The 20815-nt window shown below is 36.7% G+C and overlaps 1 protein-coding gene, 1 long non-coding RNA gene and 1 pseudogene across 2 annotated transcripts; 2 read left to right on the plus strand and 1 right to left on the minus strand.

The window, feature by feature from the left end:
• The first annotated feature begins 7107 nt into the window (after positions 1-7107).
• LOC123895369 lies at positions 7108-9478 on the plus strand (annotated as a pseudogene).
• A 2213-nt stretch (positions 9479-11691) lies between these two features.
• Positions 11692-17121, minus strand: LOC123895370 (peptidyl-prolyl cis-trans isomerase CYP37, chloroplastic). The gene is made up of 12 exons (XM_045945645.1): positions 16876-17121; positions 16529-16780; positions 15940-16029; positions 15177-15272; positions 14649-14756; positions 14462-14511; positions 14108-14207; positions 13843-13896; positions 12557-12715; positions 12334-12456; positions 12088-12137; positions 11692-11990 (listed from the first exon to the last, which is right to left on the minus strand). The coding sequence occupies exons 1-12, from the start codon at positions 17008-17010 to the stop codon at positions 11885-11887; spliced, it is 1323 nt and encodes a 440-aa protein (XP_045801601.1). The 5' UTR covers positions 17011-17121; the 3' UTR covers positions 11692-11884.
• Positions 17122-18573: 1452 nt separating this feature from the next.
• Positions 18574-20618, plus strand: LOC123895371. Its single transcript, XR_006804324.1, has 2 exons — positions 18574-18707; positions 20359-20618. It is a non-coding gene; the product is annotated as an uncharacterized LOC123895371 (long non-coding RNA).
• Positions 20619-20815: the final 197 nt, after the last annotated feature.

Here is a 20815-nt window from a genome sequence, read left to right on the forward strand (position 1 = left end):
AACAAGTCTATCAATGCAAGGTAAGGGATAAGAGTCTTTAGGGCAAGCCCTGTTAAGATCGGTATAGTCACAACACATCCTCCACTTTCCATTAGATTTTTTGACGAGTACAACGTTGGACAGCCAGGTTGTATACCTGGCCTCCGAAATGAAATTTGCCTCTAAGAGGTCTTTTACACATTTTTCTGCAGCCTCCGATTTCTCAGGAGACTGCCTACGCCTACGTTGTACAATGGGAAGTGCAGTAGGATCAATAGTCAGCTGGTGACATGCTACGTTGGGGTCCAAGCCGGGCATCTCGGAAGCGTGCCAGGCGAACAGATCAGCATTTTCCTTCAAGCAGGCTTCAAGCTGCTTCCTAGCAAGTTCGGGGAGCCCAGTCCCAATTTTCACAGCCCTGCTCGGGTCTTCTCCGAAGGGCATCAGCTCGAACTCCCCGTCTGGAACTGGACGACGGTGCTCTTGGCTTGCCTCGTCGTCTTCCTTCTTCTCTTTGCGGAGCTTCTTCTCATCCTTGTTTTCCTGTTTGGAAAAGCGGCTGTCGAGGTCGATGGAGCTGATTTCTGGCAAGGGCAGGGAAGTTGTTGCCTTGGACTTCTTGGACTCGGGGAGCTGCCCGATATATTCATTTCCTTTGGAGGAGGCATTGAAGACTCTCCTTGCAGCTTCAATGTCTCCATGCAGTGTCGCAACTTGGCCTTTATGAGTATAGTACTTCATCTTGAGGTGGGCAGTTGAAGGGACAGCCATTAAGTCAGCAATAGCTGTCCGGCCCAGGATGCACTGGTAGAGAGAAGGGCAGTCTACTACCAGGAATTTCACTTTGATGGTTTTTGAAGTTTCTTCAGAGCCAACGGTGACTAGCAGGTCTACATAGCCCCATGGCTTAGTTGTTGCTCCATTAAATCCGGAGAGATCAGATCCAAAGTAAGGAGTGAGGTAGGTCTCATCTAGTTGCAGAGTCTTGAAAAGTTGGGAATACATGATATCACAGGAGCTTCCTTGGTCGACCAGTACCCTGCGGACGTCCATATTTGCCATGTCCACTCTGATGAACAGGGGTATCTGGGAGTTTGCAGTTCCACCGGGCAGCTCTTCCATATAGAAGGCTAAGGGTTTTGATTGCCCTTTCGGTTTATCCAAAGTTGCATTCAGGTTGGAGGAGCCATCTATCAATTCTTCAAACTTTCTCTTGATGGATCCCACAGTTTGTTTGTCAAAACCTCCACCAGAGATAACCATAGCTTGGGCAAGTGCGTCCCATTTGTTCAGTGTGGGAGCAACATAGGTGTTGTCCAAGTAGTCAGGGACAAAGAAGTCTTCAGGTCTGGAGATGGCAAGGGCAACTGGCTTGTGCCCGGATTTTTCTGGTGCAGCTTCTTCAGTGTTGCTGGTCTCAGCAGCTTCTGTCCGGGGAGCATTGCCCCTCTTCACGTATTGTTTGATTTGCCCATTTCTAATCAATATTTCAATGGCGTCTTTCAATTGGATGCAGTCGTCAGTCAGATGGCCGTAGCCTTTGTGGTACTTGCAGTATTTGCTCTTGTCTTGGCCAGGCTTTGAGGGTTGTTGTCTTGGAAATTTAATTCCTGCTTTAGAGAACTCAGCTGAGTTGCACTCTTTCCAAATTTCTTCCTGAGTTTTACTAAGGGGAGTATAGTTGCTGAATGTGCTGCGAGGTCCACGGGGTTCTCTAGGCCTTTCGCCTCTTCGTCTTCCTCCTCCTCGGCTGGACTGTTCAGCATTTGAACGAGGAGCAGGCTGGTTGTTTCCTGCTCGCCCATAACGGGCAGCATCTGCAGCTTGTTGCTCCTCATATTGGATGTAGGCTTGAGATTTAAGGAGGAGGTCGCTAAAGGTGCGCGGTTTTTCAATTCCCACGGCTCTTGCAAAGTCACTGTTTGGCCTAAGGCCCCTTTGTAGCAGGTACTTCTTCATGTCATCAGTTGTTTCTACCTGGACGGCTTCTTTGTTGAACCTCTCTATGAAACTGCGGAGAGATTCATTATCAGCTTGGAAGATGGCGTCCAGGACTGCCTCAGTCTTTGGTTGCTTGCGGGAAGCAGTGAAGTGCCTGCAGAATTGGTCGGTCAGATCCATCCATGAGATAACGGAGCGAGGAGCTAGGCTGTGGTACCAGGCCATAGCTCCCTTTCTTAGTGTAGTTGGGAAGATTCTGCATCTAATTGCTCCGCTGACCCTTAAGAAGTTCAGGGTAGCATTGACTGATGCGATGTGTTCATCTGGGTCAGTAAGTCCATCATAAGCTGGGAGAGGAGGTGGTCGCTCACATCCCTTTGGAACGGGTGCTTGAAGGATGTCGTGAGATAAAGGGCAGCGGGGATCCTCCTCGTCACTCTCTTGTGAGTTTAGGGGAGGTGAGCCCTCACGATCAGGAGTTGGGCTCCTGGAGAATTGGTCAGTGTGATGGCTGCGGCTTACTGGCTGCCCTTGTTTGGTCATCAAGCTGAGTCCCTGGGGAGAATGACGACGAGGAGGTGTTCGGTCCACAATTTTTCCTTTTTTCACATTTGGAGAAGATATACCCTCGCGGGGAGGGGAGACATGGTCTCTTTTCTTGCCAGGTTGCTCAATCCTCTCAAGGGCAGGTCGTCGTTGTCTGACAGTTTCCCGACGAGGAGGGGATTGAGAAGTAGGAGTTCTCCTCGGGGGAGAGTTGTTCCTTGAGAGTCGCTGATTCCTTTCCAAGCGATCGAGTCTCAGATTCTGCTCGTCCATTCGGCGATTCTGGCCTTGGAGAGCTTCGGTGGTTTGTTTCAGGGCAGCAATGAGTGTTGCTAGTTCAGCATTGGTAACTGAAGCAGCGGACAAGTCGGTCTCTGCTGATTTGCCCTGCTCGGACTGAGGGCGCTTCCCTGCCTGCTTCTCAGTCAAGACGACCAAGTCGCCATCCTCAGAAGTCCAGGAAGTTTCCTGCCCGTCTCTAGGGTCTGACTCGGGGAGGGCCTGGAGGTCAGTGATGAGAGCAGGAGACAGACGGGGAGAAGATGGAGGAGCAGCGTCCTCAACGTCATTGTTGAAATGAGATGAACTGGCCATGATGAAAAAGTGATTGATTGGTTTTGTTCTTTGGTTTTCTTGCTCGAAACAAAGAAGGGGAGAACTCAGTTCCCCACAGTCGGCGCCACTGATCTTAACTGTTGATCAGAACAGGTAGAAGGCCAGCTGGAAGTCCGTTGAGCAGGTGGTAGGCAGCAATCCGAGCAGATGATCCACGGAGGGGGGGGGTTGTACCTGCAGGTGCTCCGATGCCAAAGTCAGACAAGGAATAGAGAGCAAAAGAGATACTAGAGAGAAGTTAGAGAGAGAGAGTAATTGTGATAATGAATAGTGTTCTACCTTGCTCTCCCATGAGGGAGAGTATTTATAGCCCCCAGCTCTGGGCCAAAGGTCCTCTTAGTGGGCTGGATTAGCCAAGGCCCATTAAGAGGGACTGCCAAGATATTACCCTTAGATAGTGGGTAGAGTAGTAATTTTACCCTATCTTGGTTGAGAGGTTGTGTCATGCTGACATGGAGGTGATTGGGCAAGTCATGTGGACTTTGTGAGGGTCTAGGTGGACTAGCATTAGTCTAGTCCAGAACAATACTCATAGAAACTCATATTGAATGAATATAGATTGATAAAAGAATGAGTAAAATGTACAATAGAGTAGTTTATTTATAGGACTATTTGGAGTAACTAACTCCTAACTAACTTTCTAATCTCCTAACCAACTTGGTAACCTATCAACTAACTCTAATTGATTAACTAACTAGCTATATTCTTAACAAAAACATCTTAATTATTTGTTCAACTTGTTGTCCTTATCTATACAATAACACTATATAACTTGATCATGCATTCAATTGGGCTAAATTGGTGCAGTTAAAAAAAAAAAAAAAGAGGCTAAATTGGACAGGAATCCGCGGTAACCGCTCTCTTCTGACCTCCAGGCATTCTTTTATAGCCCTAAAATTTCATTTTGTCCTTCAAAATTTTACAAAAATTGTAACAAAAAATTTCGGTTTTTACGAACCGAAAAAATTGGAACACAAAATATTTCGGTTTATATTAACCGAAGTTAGGAAAATTTAGCGCATCATCTTTGTTCATCATCCTCTGTCAATTTTTCCCAAAACTACAACCGTTGTTCGTCGTCGTTGTTCTACCGTCGTTCGCCATCATCCTCTGTTAATATCGTGCATCATCCTATGTTCATCATCCTCTGTTAATTTTTTCCCATCCTTTGCTTTCGTTCGTCGTCGTTCGCCGCCGTTGTTCCTTTTCTTTCCTTAATCGAGGGTGTGTTTGTTTGGCTGCAGCCTAGCGTATCTGCTTGGTGGGGTGTTGGTTTTGTCTCTTTGTTTTGGGTGTCTGGTTCCCTGTTTTCATAGGAGTTTTTGGAGGCTTGTCTTTTGTTTTTGCTCCTGTTTTTTTGCTGCTCCTGTTTTATCTTGCTTCCTAATTTGGCATGTGTTATGCCATGTTTTGAGCACTGAATTTGGTTTGTTTGAATCCATAGCTTTGCAGAGACGAGAAAACAAATTCGGTTTCTATTAACCGAATCTCTTAAACAATGAAAAAAATCAGTTCTTACAAACTGAAGTACTCCCAAGGGCAAAAACATCAGATTGGGGTATAAAAGAAAGGCGGGATCGGTTGAGAAAACGTCAATCAAAGTATGTGGATGCCAATATATATTTTTTAATTAATTTAGTGATTAGAATTTTACCTTTTAAAAAAAATAAGTAGGAGTATCAGGGTTTGAACTTCAATCGTCCATATCACGTCGAATGTCTTACCAACTGAGCTATATTTACGTGGACATAAAAAAGTTTTAAGTATTCATAAAAAAAAAATCTAAATATAATTTTTTTGTCTCCACAAATATCTAATTTTCAGTTTTAGTTTCTTAAATATTATTTTTAGTTGAAATATACAAAAATTACTTTTGATACTATTTTTTGCTCTTGCCTTTTCATGAGATATAATAACTCATGCAAAATCCATTTGGGTCGGTTTAGTGGTGTTGATTCGGATTCTTGGAGTATGCTATTTTCAAAGGTTTTATGTTTGATTTTCTCTGGTGCCAATTTTTGTGGACTAGTCCATATAGGGTAAAAAAACCTGGCTTTAAATGGGCCCCCACAAATTGACAGTGAAATTAGTCCTTTCGAATTAATCGATCCTAGAATCGGATATCGAATTTTTTTTTTAAAAACTTAAATAACTCATCCCGATTTTCCTTGCAACAGTTAACATATCTCACGGAGCAATCTGAGTGAGGTGTCTCAAAAAGTCTACCATAGTCCGACAGATAAAAATGTAGATCAACACATGCGGACTCATACTTATCTGTGATTATAATATGACTACGGAATCAATTTAGTACTAATGATTTGTCTAGGAGCTACTCAAGCTTCATTTTATTAGGAAATGAAATAGATAAAAGAAAAGAAAAAGATTTGGCTATAAAAATAAATAAAATGAAAACATAAAATAAAAAAGTTGAAAAGTTAAAATGCATAAATTCTAAAGCATAATTTATATTTTTAATTCCTTAACATGTGTCATATGTGCACATGTTAACATTTTCGTTATTTAAATTTCAAAATCCTCTTCTTTTTATATTTCAAGGTCAAGAAGCAAAAATCGTGGCGCCGACAAACAAATGTGGCTACTTTAAGTCAGGGACGGACCTGGAAGGGGGCAAGCAGTGACTAAGCCCCCCCCCTCATCTACATACAGATACATAATATATCATATACTATTATAATTTGTAAATATATCTATTATTTATCATTTACATTATATAAATAAGAATTTAATTGATATGTATTTACGGTGTAAAAATATTTATATTGTCGAACAATTATAAGTGTTGAATTATTAAAAATATAGCCTTTTAATAAACAAAAAATTAGTTGTTTCGAGTAGTAAGAGTTTTGAGTCTCTTAAGTAAGTGGTAAAAATTTTCATATTTGGCTCTTATGTATGGAAGAACTTATTTTTTGTGCCCCACATATTTCCTGGAGGCGATTAGTCATCAGTCACCATTAAACAAGAACTTCGTAAATATAATACAATAACGTTAAAAAAAAATTACATGGACAGGTATAATAGAAAAATCTACATTCATTTTTATTATTATTTTACTATTTTTTGGCCCCCGTATGATAAGCTTCTGGATCCGTGACTGCTTTAAGTTTGATGCTTTTACTCATAGTTCTTGCTTTCGGATGTTTTTTTGTCTTTATTTTCTCGTACTTATAGTTCCCGCTTTCGGAATCTATGATTTTTGTCTTTAGTTAATTTCTCGTACTCAAAGTTCTCTCTCTTTCGGAGTCTATGGTTTTACAGCCTCGCAGTTTCGTGCTCATGATTTTGTTTTCCTGCATTTGTAAAGCGTAATATATATTATAATTTCAAGATTTGTTTGAATAATTTCATGGTTGCACGTGCTGTGTGTGTTGAGGTTTAGGTTGTGGAAAATTTCCTTGTACATTATATCACATGAACTTCCCTTAATACCCTTGCAATGTCGTGACCTGCTAATATAAAATTGGTTTATGGTATACGGTGGATGATAAGGACTTATAAGAGATTATAAATCCATAGACAGCGCCACTGTTTCGAACCGGCAGAACGATACAACTCCTTTTGTGAGGTTGAGGTAGCTTTGTGGATCCAAACAGCCGTTTGGATTAACTTATTTTTTAGCTTATGAAAAATATGTTATGCAAATAAATAAGCTTTTATGTTAATTCATAAGTTCTCACTAATAAAAATTGTATCTTCATAAGCTATTATTTCATAAAATACTTTAACAAACTTATAAATAATACATAAAAACTTGCATAAGATAAAAAATAAACCAATCAAATAGATCCTAAATATATAGAACTTATGATGTATTAACATCTTGTGTTAAAAACTCTAGATAACTTGTTTATTCAAACTGGCCCTTATAGTAAGACATTGATCTGTCAAGCAGCGGTATATACTCTGGCCGGTCCATTATTTTTTACTAAATTAATATTTACAAATATGTAAGGTTACGTACTCATACAAAGACTCTTTTATCTTGGTTTGTTTTTCTTTGTCTTTTTAGTTTGACGTTAACTTAAATATCATAGTCTGATATTGGCCTTTCTCACTCTATTAAAGTAAAGGACTACGCCAACTTTAACGTTGCATAAGAAAAATATCAGAGATGAGTAATTTTGCAGAGAGAAAACCGCATGCAGTGTTAACTCCATATCCACTTCAAGGCCATATTAATCCAATGTTAAAACTAGCAAAACTACTTCACTTTAGAGGCTTTCACATAACATTTGTAAATACCGAATACAATCATAAACTTTTGCTCAAGTCAATGGGCCCAAAAGCCTTTGATGGTTTCACTGACTTCATCTTTGAGACTATCCCGGATGGTTTAACTCCAATGGATGGTGATGGTGATCTTAGTCGAGACTTCCAATCTCTTCGTGAATCAATCAGAAAGAACGTCATCTACCCTTTTCGTGAACTTCTAACAAGACTTCATGACTCTGCCAAATCTGGTCTTATACCTCCGGTTACTTGCTTAGTTTCTGATAGTTTCATGTCAGTTACAATACAAGTTGCTGAAGAATTTGCACTCCCGATCGTTCTCCTTGTCCCATCTAGTGCTTGTACTTTCTTGTCTGCTTTACACTTTCGTACACTTATTGAGAAAGGTATCATACCTCTTAAAGGTAACAATATATGCTCCTACTTTTTATCCTTAAGAGTAATTTGTGTATATATCAAGGTTGTGATGTCTCTCTCTGATTGCATGACTGTGAATATTATTGTATCAGATGTTTTTAGTTGAAATAAACATATATAATTAATTTTTGCAATTATGATATGCAGATGAGTTATCTAACAAATGGATATTTGGACACTAAGTGTATGTTTGGTTTCAATTTTGGAGCAGCCAGAATTGATTCTGGACATGTTGAATGGATTCTGACTTGTTTGGTTCCTCAAAAGTAGAATTAATTTTGCCTCCAGAATGGATTCTACTTGAAGCTAGAAATTGTAGCTTCTCATTCTAGAATTGATTTTTACACTTAAATTCTTTGTTCAACTCACTTTTGTATGAATATATCCAAACATAAATCAATTCTATCAAACTCAATTCTATCAAAATCAATTCTATCAAACTCAATTCTGTCAAAATCAATTCTGTCCACCGCAGAACCAAACACATACTAAATTGATTGGATTCCAGGTTTGCAAAATTTTAGACTGAAGGACCTTCTTGCTTTTATAAGGACAACAAATCCTAATGATTTGATGATAGAATTTATCATTGAAGTAGTAGATAGATTCAACAGGGCCTCAGCTATTGTTTTTAATACTTCTAATGATCTTGAGAGTGATGTTATGAATGCTCTCATTTCAATGTTCCCTTCTGTATACACCATTGGCCCTTTTACTTCTTTTTTAAATCAATCTCCACATAATCATTTGACATCATTAGATTCCAATCTTTGGAAAGAAGACAATGAATGGCTTGAATCGAAAGAACCTGGATCTACCGTTTATGTAAATTTTGGCAGCACCACGGTAATGTCTCTAGAAAAATTGTTAGAATTTGCTTGGGGTTTGGCCAACAGCAAGAAACCTTTTTTGTGGATCATTAGGCCCGATCTTGTTATTGGTGGCTCGGTGGTTTTTTCATCTGAGTTTGTGAATGAAATTTCAAATAGAGGCCTAATTGTGGGCTGGTGTTCACAAGAGAAAGTGTTGAACCACCCTTCAATTGGCGGATTCTTAACTCATTGTGGATGGAACTCAACCATTGAAAGCATATGTGCTGGAGTGCCAATGTTGTGTTGGCCATTTTTTGCCGATCAACCAACAAACTGCAGATACATTTGCAACAAATGGGAGATTGGGATTGAAATTGATACCAATGTGAAGAGAGAGGAGGTGGAGAAGCTGGTAAATGAATTGATGGTGGAAGAGAAAGGAAAGATGAGGCAAAAGATAGATAAGTTGAAGAAGAAGGCAGAGGAGGACACGAGACCTGGAGGTGGTTCATACATGAACTTGGACAAAGTGATTAAGGAGGTATTGCTAAAACAAAATCAAACTTAAGTGACGCTTTTTCTGCAAATCAGTACTGTACAAATACAGTAGTACACTACTATAAATTTCGTTAGTAGTAGTACCTATGGAATTTTCTGTGGATTTTTGTCACTAGGTAATAGATAATATTCTCCTTAAGATTTCAAAATCCTCAAGTGATTTTCCTGCAAATTTGTTCAGGTTCTGTGTATGAACCACCTCCAGGTCTCGTGTCCTCCTCTGCCTTCTTCAAGGTTAAATCAAATCGAAGGAGGTATGTGTTAAGGTCTTTAATGTATGTATATATTAAATCAAATCGAAGGAAGCCTTCAACTATTTCACGCTAATATCAAGGTAGGATGTGGCTTAAACCCTTGACCGTGTTTAGCTGCAACTTCAAACATAATCTAATACTCTTCATTCTTTGCCACATTTGTAAAAAAACAATGTAACTATGTAAGTAGTTTCCTTAGATGCCATCCTCCCTCAAAGTCTAATTAAATATATTGTTGTTGAACAAAACAATATCCAACATTTCTTTTTCAATATCCTCGGGAACTAGTCTACAAACCTTTATTGGTTGGTTCCCACCAAATAATGTTTCAAATGATAAACTAAAAAACAATGTCTCCATGTTGGATCAATCCACGTCCTTAGGGCATTTATTTAAACTGTAGCAGCATGTGCTGCTCTGGCTCCACACTCCCTTTTGTTGTTTTAACAGGATCATACCCACTTGAAGCCATTGCACAACAGTTCAAACTTGTACCAGAAACAAAAAAAAACAAAAAAACAAAAAAGGGGGGGGGGCTGGATGGAAAAACCCAAAAACAGAGGAAGACAGGGGAAGGCACAAGAATGTAAACAGGGGAACAGATGGGAAGGAGGAGTGTGTCACACGCAGCGGCACATGGACGAGATGGTGGCGCAAGCAACATGAGCATTGTAGTTAGTGCTATAAGGAGGAGGGTGAAGTCATCAGTGTGTGTGCACGCGTGTGTGTTCTCTAATTTTAAGGTGTGCCATCCTTAGAGAAATTCTGTTCTATGGCTAAGCTACACATACACGTACTAATCCCCCTTAACTCCCTCCCCACTATTCATTTCATGTGTTAAGTGTTTCCCATTGAATAAGATAAGGTTTAAATGTGTTTTTTGCATATTAAGGGAAACCATCAAATACATATGTGAGCGCGAAGAGAGCTAGAGAACGAAATCGGTTCTGATTAAGTTCGTCAAATTGATCTTTGACTGAACTCCATTCAAGAACCTAATAATGGTAGGTTCCATATTTATTAAATTGGTAAAATGGTTCAAATTTATAAGGTTTAGTTCAATTTGGTTCAATAGTGAGGTTCAATCCACTTGTCTTTTTTTTTTTTGGGTACTGCAGAGCTAATGGAAAAACACTCATACACTAAGTGCTGAGAAGTGGTGAATTTGTGGGTTCAAACCCATGCCTCAGCATATCGAATATCTCTGAACTCTTTTACCATCTCAGTTGTACTTACGGGACTGTTAGATCCAATAATTTTATTTGACAAATTATACTGTTTAAGCTTAAAGAAAATTTTATTTCACAATTGCAAGACACTATATTTTATGGAAATAAAACATGAGGGACTTGTATCCTCTCCATCCAAACTCTCTTCCATCTTCATTCTCTCTATCTCTCTCTCTCTCTCTCTCTCCTGAGGGTAGAGCATATCCAATTACGTTTTGGAGATGTAGTAGACAAGATGAAAAATAGTACAATCCTTAGAGTGGGAGGAAACAAAAAAAATATAAACCAAACTTTTTTTTTAAACAGCCAAAGTTAGTAGTTAGTGATTAGTATTTGTCAGTTTTTGCTTAGGGTGGAAATCGAACCCCTAACCGTCAGCCACCGAGCCATCCTTATAACTCCCTATAAACCAAACTATTAAGGGACTATAAAGGTAAATAATGAATCTTTAGACTAATATGGGAGAACTTTAGGGCATCTGTTGATCCATGTAACCAAAGACCCCTCCTGTAGAAAGACTTGATCTTGATTGTTGTCGATGAGCAATACAGTAATTAACAACTTATATGGTAAAGGCTACAGCGTTATTTGATATGTTGGGATGTGCGTTCGAACCCACAGTTCTCCAATTCTTTGTACTTGGTGTGTGTGACTTTTACCGCTAAGCTCTTTGAAACAAACACTAAAAATATAAAAGCATTGGGCGGTGCAATCTATGAGTGCTAGAAATGACACTGATTAACTGATGCATCAGATACATGATTCAAAGTCGTCTATGTTTTACTTACCTCGCAGTTGAACTCCAAATTAGTAAGACCCTTTTTTCTTATGAACCGGCGGGTTAAGACCATAAAAAGTCGTCTATGATTTAAATACATTCAGAGTCGTTGGTTTATCATACTGATTTATATGTGACTCGCATGATTCAAATTCATTTAATTATGATTTATCATATGTTATATCTAATGAAACGTTTGCCTTATTTTTTTATTAAATTAATATGAACCTTTGGTTTATAGACCAATATTGAATGCGAGGAAAAACACAAGTACTTTCTTACCAAAGCTAATTCTAGTAGGGTATAACTTCTCTTCAAGAAATCTATTTTTCACAATGAAATGGCGTTATTTAAATCTTGATTCATAATATTATTGTAATAATTTACAACACAACCTGCATCTGGAAAATCAGGCTGGTGCCATGCAGCATACATATTACAAAGAATGAAATGTTTGTACCTGCTCAGGGAGCACCGCAAGACCAAGAGATCAAGTCAACTTTACTTTGGCAACACAAGGCGGTCTTGGCCTTCAATAAGCGTTGCGGAACGAATGATATCACCAGTTTTTATCTGGGGGAGAATATCTCTCCCAATGGTGGTATAGCTGTATAGAAAAAATAAACAGCAAAACCAAAACGAGTTATACTACAAAGTCAATCATTTAGCAGATTAAATGAATACTGACAGTATCACCGGCTTACCCAAAAACTGAAAATTGCCCTTCATCAAATGATATCCCTCCCAAGCCAGCCTACAACAGAAAAAAAGAATAAAAAGATTACTAAGCTTAAACAAATTCAAAAGGAAAAATAAAGGACCCATTCCAGTTTTTATAAAAATGAAGCATTCACTCGTTAAAATTCTGCTTCCACCTTTCACTCATATTTTGTATAACAAACATTTAAGAAAGTAAATATAAGGAATCTAGCAGGGAAAAGGTGGACTACATTTCGTTTATCATAAAGATAGAAGAAAAACTGATAAGGTGATGAATACTCCTCAGAGTCTTCGTTATGAGCCATAGCAACTGCTCCATAAACAGATAGAGGCAGAACTGGCAGTTCTCCATCCTTCCAAAAGACACATACATAAGAAAACAAATAAGAATGGGATGATAAATGTCTGTCAAGTGTGCTGCAAAATATGTGATAAAATAAAACAAAAACATACCTGTACACTCAATGTTGTTCTATACAGGGGCTCAAATTGTCCTGCGGGCATTATTTCTAAAGGAACACTGTAACCACTGCTTTTGTCTACTCCATTTTCCGAGAGAATAGCTTGATTGGCACAGCTGAGCTTTATACCATTATATGCTCCATCCATCACCTAAAGGATATGTGACTGAGTGCTTTTACCGTAGATCATCGTAAAATCAAATTATCTATGCTTAAAAACATATACCATACAGCTTCATATGCACATTCGAAACTAGATATTCTTTGACAGAAAAAACAGAATATTCCAATTCACAACACATTGTCATTCCCATCCTTCCATAGCTAAAAATAATACTTCCTTATTCTTCTCATCCGTTATAGTAGTTTCACATTAAACCCTTCTATTAGAGATATTAGTAGTTGGTAATTAGGAAACAGTTAGTTAGTAGTTGGTTCTCTAAATATCTGAGATATCCACTTGAAGTAAGATACTTTTCATCATTTTGTATCACACTTGAGGTGCTAGCTCAGTGGTAAGAGCTTAGCCTTGTAACCTCAAGGTGCCGATTTTGAATCCTGTCAGGAACAGCTGTAAAGTGCCACTTGAATTAATAAAAAATTTCCCCTTTCTCTCTAAAAAAAATCATTTTGTACCATTTTACATTGACCAATAATACAGTATAATTTTCCATTCTCTCTAAGCCAATCATAGATGCCATGTTTCCTAACACACCTTCCTCAAAGCTGTCTGATTCCATAGTTCAAATGTTCGTTTTAAAATTTGAATCTTCCTCAGAATGGTCTGTTTATTCCAATTAATATATCCTTTAAATTCTCAACTTCGACTCTTCCTCGTACCACTTCGACTCCTCCTCATTTCAACTTAATAATCAAGGTATTCCAATTAATATATTATCTTTACATAGAATTGTTGATCACGCTACATAAACTAGATCCTTAAGAACATGGAAGTGATTCTTTCTTCTCTATTTATCTACAAACCCAAAATCCAAATGAATTATTTTCTGAAGGGAAAAAGAAAAAAAGAAAATGACTGCACTATTCTCAATAATACATGAAAAGTTCAAGATAAATAGGAATTCGTGACTGACACATTAGCTATTTATAATAAAACATTCAAGTAAAAAATGAACATCACTCTGAAAACTGGGAAATCTGACAGAAGATGGATAAACCATGAGAAGTGGTGAAACTGAAGAGTGGTATATGCAGGATGTTGTATGGAATAACTATATTCAAAATTCACAAGGATAAAGCACTGTTTCACTACCTTACCAGTTTTGCAAAATTCCCCGCAGTTAATGGAGCTGAATATCCATCTAAAACAACCTGACAAGTAATTAATTAACTGTCAGTTAGTTTCAATATACCATCTACCAACAGTAATTTATCAATGCACCATTCACCAAACTACATATTCTCAGTTATGTTATAATCCTTAAAATGGACCTTTTCTTACTGTTCATGGATCGTTTAGAGACTAGGCCGATGAAATCAACAACCAGTAATCATAGAGAACAAGTTAAGGAGTGAATTTCACCTGAATGGTGGCAGTTTTTTTCTCTTCTCCACGAACTGGAGAAAATGTTGAACCGTCTCCTTTCTCAATGACAAACTCAACAGTTCCTCTTCCTGAAAGCCTACAAAAAAAATTAGGAAGATGTTGATTTTCACCCCATGCTCTGATTAATAATTTTCCCAAATAATTGCAGTACGAATGATTAATCATTTAATCATATTTTATGCTAGTCTAATGTAAAATGGTGGTTGTATGCTCAAGATCTAAAGGGCCAATGGGTGGGGATGCAAAATACATCACAAAATCCATTAGAGGTATGTATAAACTACGTCAAGTTAGTAAGTGACATGGCTTTTTTTTATAGGAGTCACTGACCATGGATATTGCATGTATTGCCCTGGTAAAAGAAAAGATAGTCCTGGTGCCTGTTGCAGCGATATCAAGATCAGATTCAGGACATGGCCAAAACCTAGTTATTACATAAACGCAATCATTTTAATGTAAAACTGAAATTAATTACTCTTGATTTCAAGATAACATCACATTATCTGGTTTGCATCACCTGTAATGTCTCTAGGTCTGCCACAATATCCAGTGTAGATTGAAGGTTCACAGATACTTTATCCGCATCCTGTTCCTTTATAGATTGAAGTAGAACTTGCAAACCCCCCTGCAAAGTACTGATATCATTCTGGTAGCTTCTATAATTGATCATAAATACCACTTTCACATAATGTGTGAATTACATAACATTGTCAAAATTTTATCCTACAAAAAATTACTAAAGGAACACAATAATCTGAAAAAAGTGCAAATACCCAAGTTCCACATTAAAGTTTCTTCATCTGAACCATTTTTCTAGGATCAATGAGCTATGGATAAAAGCACAAGCATATGATATCAACTATATGAGAAACATAAATTCATAAACAATAGAAACATGCTGCTATATTCTAATACAAGAACTATGATCGTATGTATAACCCCGAAATTAAATCAACTGAAATCATCATAAACATATGCATTTTTATTTAAAGATGAATGTCCTTTATGTTAGAAAGATGAAGGAGTTAGCACTTTTCTAAAATACCTTTCCATCTATTAGAGTTTGATGCACCAAAGAAGCCTTTTCCTTCAGTTCATCTGGTATACTTGCCAGTATAGAATCCTTTTCATTTACCGCCATCTAAAATACGGAAGGAATTTGTCAACATTGAAGTCCATGTGTCAATATGACACAACAAGAAGGTTCCGTCAAACCAAATATATAAATATTAGAAACTTCGCAAGTAAATGGTGAAGTTTTAAATTACTTAAGTTGGATTCACATATCTTTCTTTCAACAGAAACGACACACCAAGGCTTTAAAGATGTAATGGAAGCTTGAAAAACCACCAAGTTCTCACATCCACATATGTACAAAGGTTAAAAAATTAAAAAGGTTTTTCATTAATTAAATAAACAACGGATCCGTGAATCTTTAGAAAGGACATAACACCTAATAATCGGTGATTTTGAATCAACGATACAGTTGGTGTTATCCCAACTTTCTCTCTAATGCTTTAATTCTTACATCTATTTTGTCTTGTGGATTCCCAGACCCATCATAAAGTTTGCATCTCTGTAACATGGATCTTACTTTCTTTTACAACGCCATCACCTAGTCGGTCTTACAAAGTGCTGTAAAATTTTCTGTTAACTCGAGTCTTAATTCTTAACAGAAATTGAACATGAATCCTCTGGTTTACATCCTTTCTATTTCCCTCTATTTCTTACGATGCATCTAAAATACTTAAACCATGGGATTTAAGGTATAAACTATGATAAATACAACAAAAAAAGATTATGAATACCTTCAAAACTTTCTTGACATTCCCCTCCATTGTTCCATAAGGTTTCCTCTGCGGAATCCTTAACAGATACGAAATATCTTCAAGAGTTTCCTGGATCAGTATCAGTTGTAACGCAGCTTGTTAGTTTGTATAATTAATAGTCATTTATAGATTAGTTAAAAACTAACTTTTTTGCACGATTTCTTTTATAAGACACAAATAGAGTTTTTTTTTTTTTTTGTTCCTATATAAATAAGAAATATAGTCTTATTTTCAAAATTATTGATTGTAAAATTTAAAGTAGTCCTCAGGGTGCAGAGTTCAAATCCCTCAGAGGACGATTGTAGTCGTCACTCTAATTAATGAATATTTTCTCCTTCCCCATTATTTTTTTTTTTTTAAGAAGCTAAATTAGCCCACCTAAATTGTCACCAGAGAGAATCAAATCTGAGACCTTAAGGAGGAGCACACTCTCATGTCCCAAGCCAATACCACCGGACCAACCCAAATGGCTTGGGACATTTGCTTAAAATTCTCTTATCTCATCAATCAAATTACCAACTCGAAACACAATTAGTTGAAATCCATAATAATAATTATAAATTGCAACCTGTATAGCCTTCATGTTAGCATTTGCAGGAATGGCTCTTCTAAGAGCAACTTCTCCCGTTCTCGGAACCTTCGTATCTGGCGAATACAGAATTGCCTTCGCAGCAGGAGAAGACACATAAGGAACCGAATCAACCAACGGAAACATAAAACTCAACTGAACAGTAGAAGCAATTAAGATAGGAATCACACTCTTCAATTGCTTCATTATCCTCTCACTTATACCAATTGAATTTTCATCATCACGTTGCTCCTGCAAATAACAAATGAAAACAGCGCTTCAAAAATGCCGCAAAAAAAAATTAAAAAAATCCTCAATCATGAATAGGAGAGTGGTTTTGGAGTTACCTTTGTGAGGATGTGGTGGTTCTTTGAGAAACAGAAGATTCGAGAAGGTGGTGGTAGTGTTGTTAGTGTGGGTGATGTGGTGCGATGGAAGAAAGGGAGACGAGTGTTGAAGGAGGAAGAGAGAGGGTACGCCATTGATGTGAAAATTGGAGTTTGGTGCGCGCCTAATCTGTTCTTGTGTGAATGTGAAGCGGTAGTGGAACGACGAACACGTGGGCACTGGTGTTTTGAATTGTAAGGACATGCTTGCCCTCGGTTTAGAGGCGTTTGTAATAGTAGCTTTTTTAAAGGGAAAAAAAAGCACTTTTTTTAAAAAAATAATTATTTTTAAAAATATTGCATTCTTTTATCATACTTTTTTAATAAAATTAGAATCTAAAAATAATTGAAAAAAAACAGTTAAAAATGATAAGATGATAAGAGTAAGCTTCTCAAATAATAAGTTTTCGGCAAAATTATACTAGAGATTTTTATCTTACTTATTTGTAACACATTAATCTTTATCTTTTTTTTTATTTAAGTCATTTATCTTTATAAACATAAACAAATTTGTTGAGATTTTTATGTTGGCTACATTTTGCAAAAACAAGTTATAGCCATAATGCAACACAGGATGCTGTAGCATCGTGTACAACATTGTTAATGCTCTGTTTTACGCAGAATTTTTATATCACATCTTTGAAAGATTTGTTTCAGATATAATTTTTGTGCTTATCTAACAAGCCAAGACGTGCCTTGTCCCACAAGTATCTGAAGGCGGTTTATGTGTTATTATTTGATACAAAAATATATCGTGATATATTTTTGAATTTAATCAAATATTGTTTTGGAGTAAATCCTTATTGAAGAATTATTTTGAAGTAAATCTTGTGAGCTGGCCAGTGAAGATTCCAGCTGTTTATTTGAAGCTTTTCTCTCCAAGTTTCTGGAAGGTTGTTTATGTATTATTTAAAACAAAAATATAACATGTTATATTTTTGCGTGAAATCGATTATTGGTTTTATTTTTAAAACTAGGGCTGACCGCAATTCCTACATGTGTGTGTCTGAAAACCTAGCTTGCACATCAAGACAATTCAAGGCTATAAATACATGAAGACTTGAACCTATTTGTGCACTAAAGTCATTGTTCATCAAGATATAGTCTTTAGGGTTTCGTGTCTTTGAGTCATTCTCTATGAGAGTTGGTGTAAGTGAACCACTCGGGTTGTGAGATGGTCACTATGTCCTCACTCAGAGACTTATAGGTAATGAGTTGAGTATTGTACTTGGAGGAAGCTTGTAAGCAACTCCAAATTGTGAACTTAGTCAAGTGTTGGCTAGGTATTAGTTTCTTAGGAGAGTGTCTCCATCTTGATCGTTATTAAATTGACAGCAGCACAGTACGTGTTGTAACACCCCAATGTTGATAATTTCTAATTTAATAGAAAAAATTGATTGATGATGCGGCAAAATTATTAGTAGTATTACTTTAATTGTGGTAATTGAGTAGCATATTTGTGAGTTTCACTTAATGCATTAAACGAGGTTTTTACTAGTTGGACTAGTAAGTTAGGGGAGGTGAGGCCCATTAGTGAGAGAGTGTGAATAATAAGCCCATTTGAGTTAGGGGTAAAATTGAAATTTCACAATTTAAGTAAACCCTAAGTATTTAAGGTCATTTTAGTGAGAGAAGTAACATTTTTTATGAAAGGTAGAAAGAGTTGAGAGAAGGAGGAGCTAGAAAAAAGGGGTTTTAGAGAAAGAGAAGAAGATGAACGAAGAGGATGAAGAACAAGAGGAGAGGAGAGCTAGAGTTTGAAGATAACCATCAAATTCTCCATTTTTCATGAGGTAAGGGAAGTTTTGTTCATGGGTAGAGGTTGGTTGATGAAGGGAGAGAATGAAATTCATTCTCATCTCCCAAGATCCTTCATCGCTCTTATTGATGCTTTAGAATTCATGTTTGAATCCATGTTATCTTGTTGTGTTGTTTTGAGAAAAATGAGTTTTTATATAATTTAATGAATTAATGATGATGAATCTTGATGATTTGGTGTTGATTGTTGATGGAATGATGTTTGTTGAGGTTCAAATATCATGAGTGTTGATTAGTGAAGTCTTAGGACTAATGGGATTCAAATTGGGTTTTTGGAAAATCAAAGATTGGATTTTTATAGTTTAAGAAAAACTGTTTTTGATAAAGTCTGCAGCAAAAACGTGAAAATTTGACCCCTTTGTGTTCTGAACTGGTTTTTGACGTCAACATAAAAGTTGTAGCTCTTTCCCTTAGATTTCCAACGCATGTTTACGCGTTGAAATCCGATATACGTAGCTCAACTTATGGTCTGCGCGGTGAGCAGGTCAAAACCTGCAAAATTCTGCAGGTGGATGCTGTCTTTTGCGCCTCATGCGCAAAGCTAGCGCATCATGCGCAAATCACAGTCCTGCAACTCTGGTTTGCGTTGTTCTGTGATGTTAGGTCTATTTTGCCAATCCCTTTTTATCCCTAATCTTTATACTACTTAATCATAATTATTAGGTGAGTTTAGGAGAGTTTAAATCACTACTTTTCATGATAAAACTTAGTGATTAATTAGGAGAAGTTGTTTTCGAATTAAAACGAATCTAGTAAAGAATAATTAAGAATTTTGGGAAATATAGAGAATGTAGTTGAGTGGATTAGCTAAATTATTTTATCTAATCTTCGAAAAGATAATGGTGATGAATATATGAATGAAACTAAATTGATGTGTTAGTTAATGTATTTAATTGATAAACTTTATTTGTGAGTTTATTGATGAAGTGTTATTGACGTGGATTATTGATGAATTCTATTCGTGTACTAAATGATGAATTTTATTGGTGTATGAATTCTCTTGGTGTATTAGTGATGTGTTCGTGCGTATGCACAATGAAGGTGTTTTCATGCTTATGCACAATGTCGAGGTGTGATTGTTCATGAATATAACTAGGATGTTCAATTTATTGATGATGATAAATAAGGATTTATCATGCGTAGGTGTATTCTAAAGACGATAATTTAGAATATTTGGATTATGTTATCCATATTATGTTGATGTTGTAGTTGAGATAAAACCATATATTTGGTATATGCACATTCATGCATTCATAAGTTGTGTTTATTGATGAGTATTCTAGAGACGATGATCTAGTTTACTGTTGTTTTAGAGACGATGATGTAAAACATTTGGAATAAGTTTTCCAAAATTATGATGATGGGTACCACATGCATATAGGCCGTATTTAGGAAGACATTGCATACTTAATTTCAATAGATGAAATGTTGTATGATTGATTTAATTAATTGATTAGTGATGTGTAAATTGAGGTGTTGATTAAATGGTATAAATGTTGCATGAATTATTAATGTGATATAATCATGTTTATACCTTGTTGTATATTTCCTTTTTTTTTTGCTCATTACATAAACTCACCCTGTTATTTGTTATTTGACTGGGCACTTGGGAACTCAATTTCTCAGGTGTTGTGTTTTGGTGTTCGTGTTCCGGTGTAGCCTCGCTCTGATTTGGACACATAGGGAGGGTGTATAATATTTCAATTTTATTTATATGGTCTAGGTTAAGACATAAAAATGTATAAGTCACTCGTAAAAGATTTTCATCTAATGCACGTGTATACTAATTAAATTTATAGTAATGTAATTTGGGAATAGTAATACCCTAATTCCTAATATTCCTCTATCTCCATCCTTAATTATTAACTAATAAAGTTTTATTTTTATCTGCTGCGAAAATTTTAAAACAATCCTCTTATAAAACTAGAATAATACGAGTATTCAGGTTAGGGTGTACACGTGTTGTTAGAGGGAATTTGGGACGGGGTCTCATTATTTAGGAGGTTCCTAGATAAGATTGCACGGGTAGTGTCTAGGCGATAAGTCAAGTACCGGGTGTTGGTCGAAGACTTTGAACTAGAGC

Source organism: Trifolium pratense, linkage group LG7 (assembly GCF_020283565.1).
Source record: "Trifolium pratense cultivar HEN17-A07 linkage group LG7, ARS_RC_1.1, whole genome shotgun sequence".
Taxonomy (NCBI): Eukaryota; Viridiplantae; Streptophyta; class Magnoliopsida; order Fabales; family Fabaceae; genus Trifolium; species Trifolium pratense.

Coding starts and splice junctions, on each gene's coding strand:
- LOC123895370 (XM_045945645.1), bottom strand. CDS start 17,010: ATGGCGTACCCTCTCTCTTCCTCCTTCAACACTCGTCTCCCTTTCTTC. Junction 16,030..16,528: donor CTAACATGAAGGCTATACAG/GTTGCAATTTAT, acceptor ATACTGATCCAG/GAAACTCTTGAAGATATTTC. Junction 14,208..14,461: donor CAATACATGCAATATCCATG/GTCAGTGACTCC, acceptor TTTTTTTTGTAG/GCTTTCAGGAAGAGGAACTG.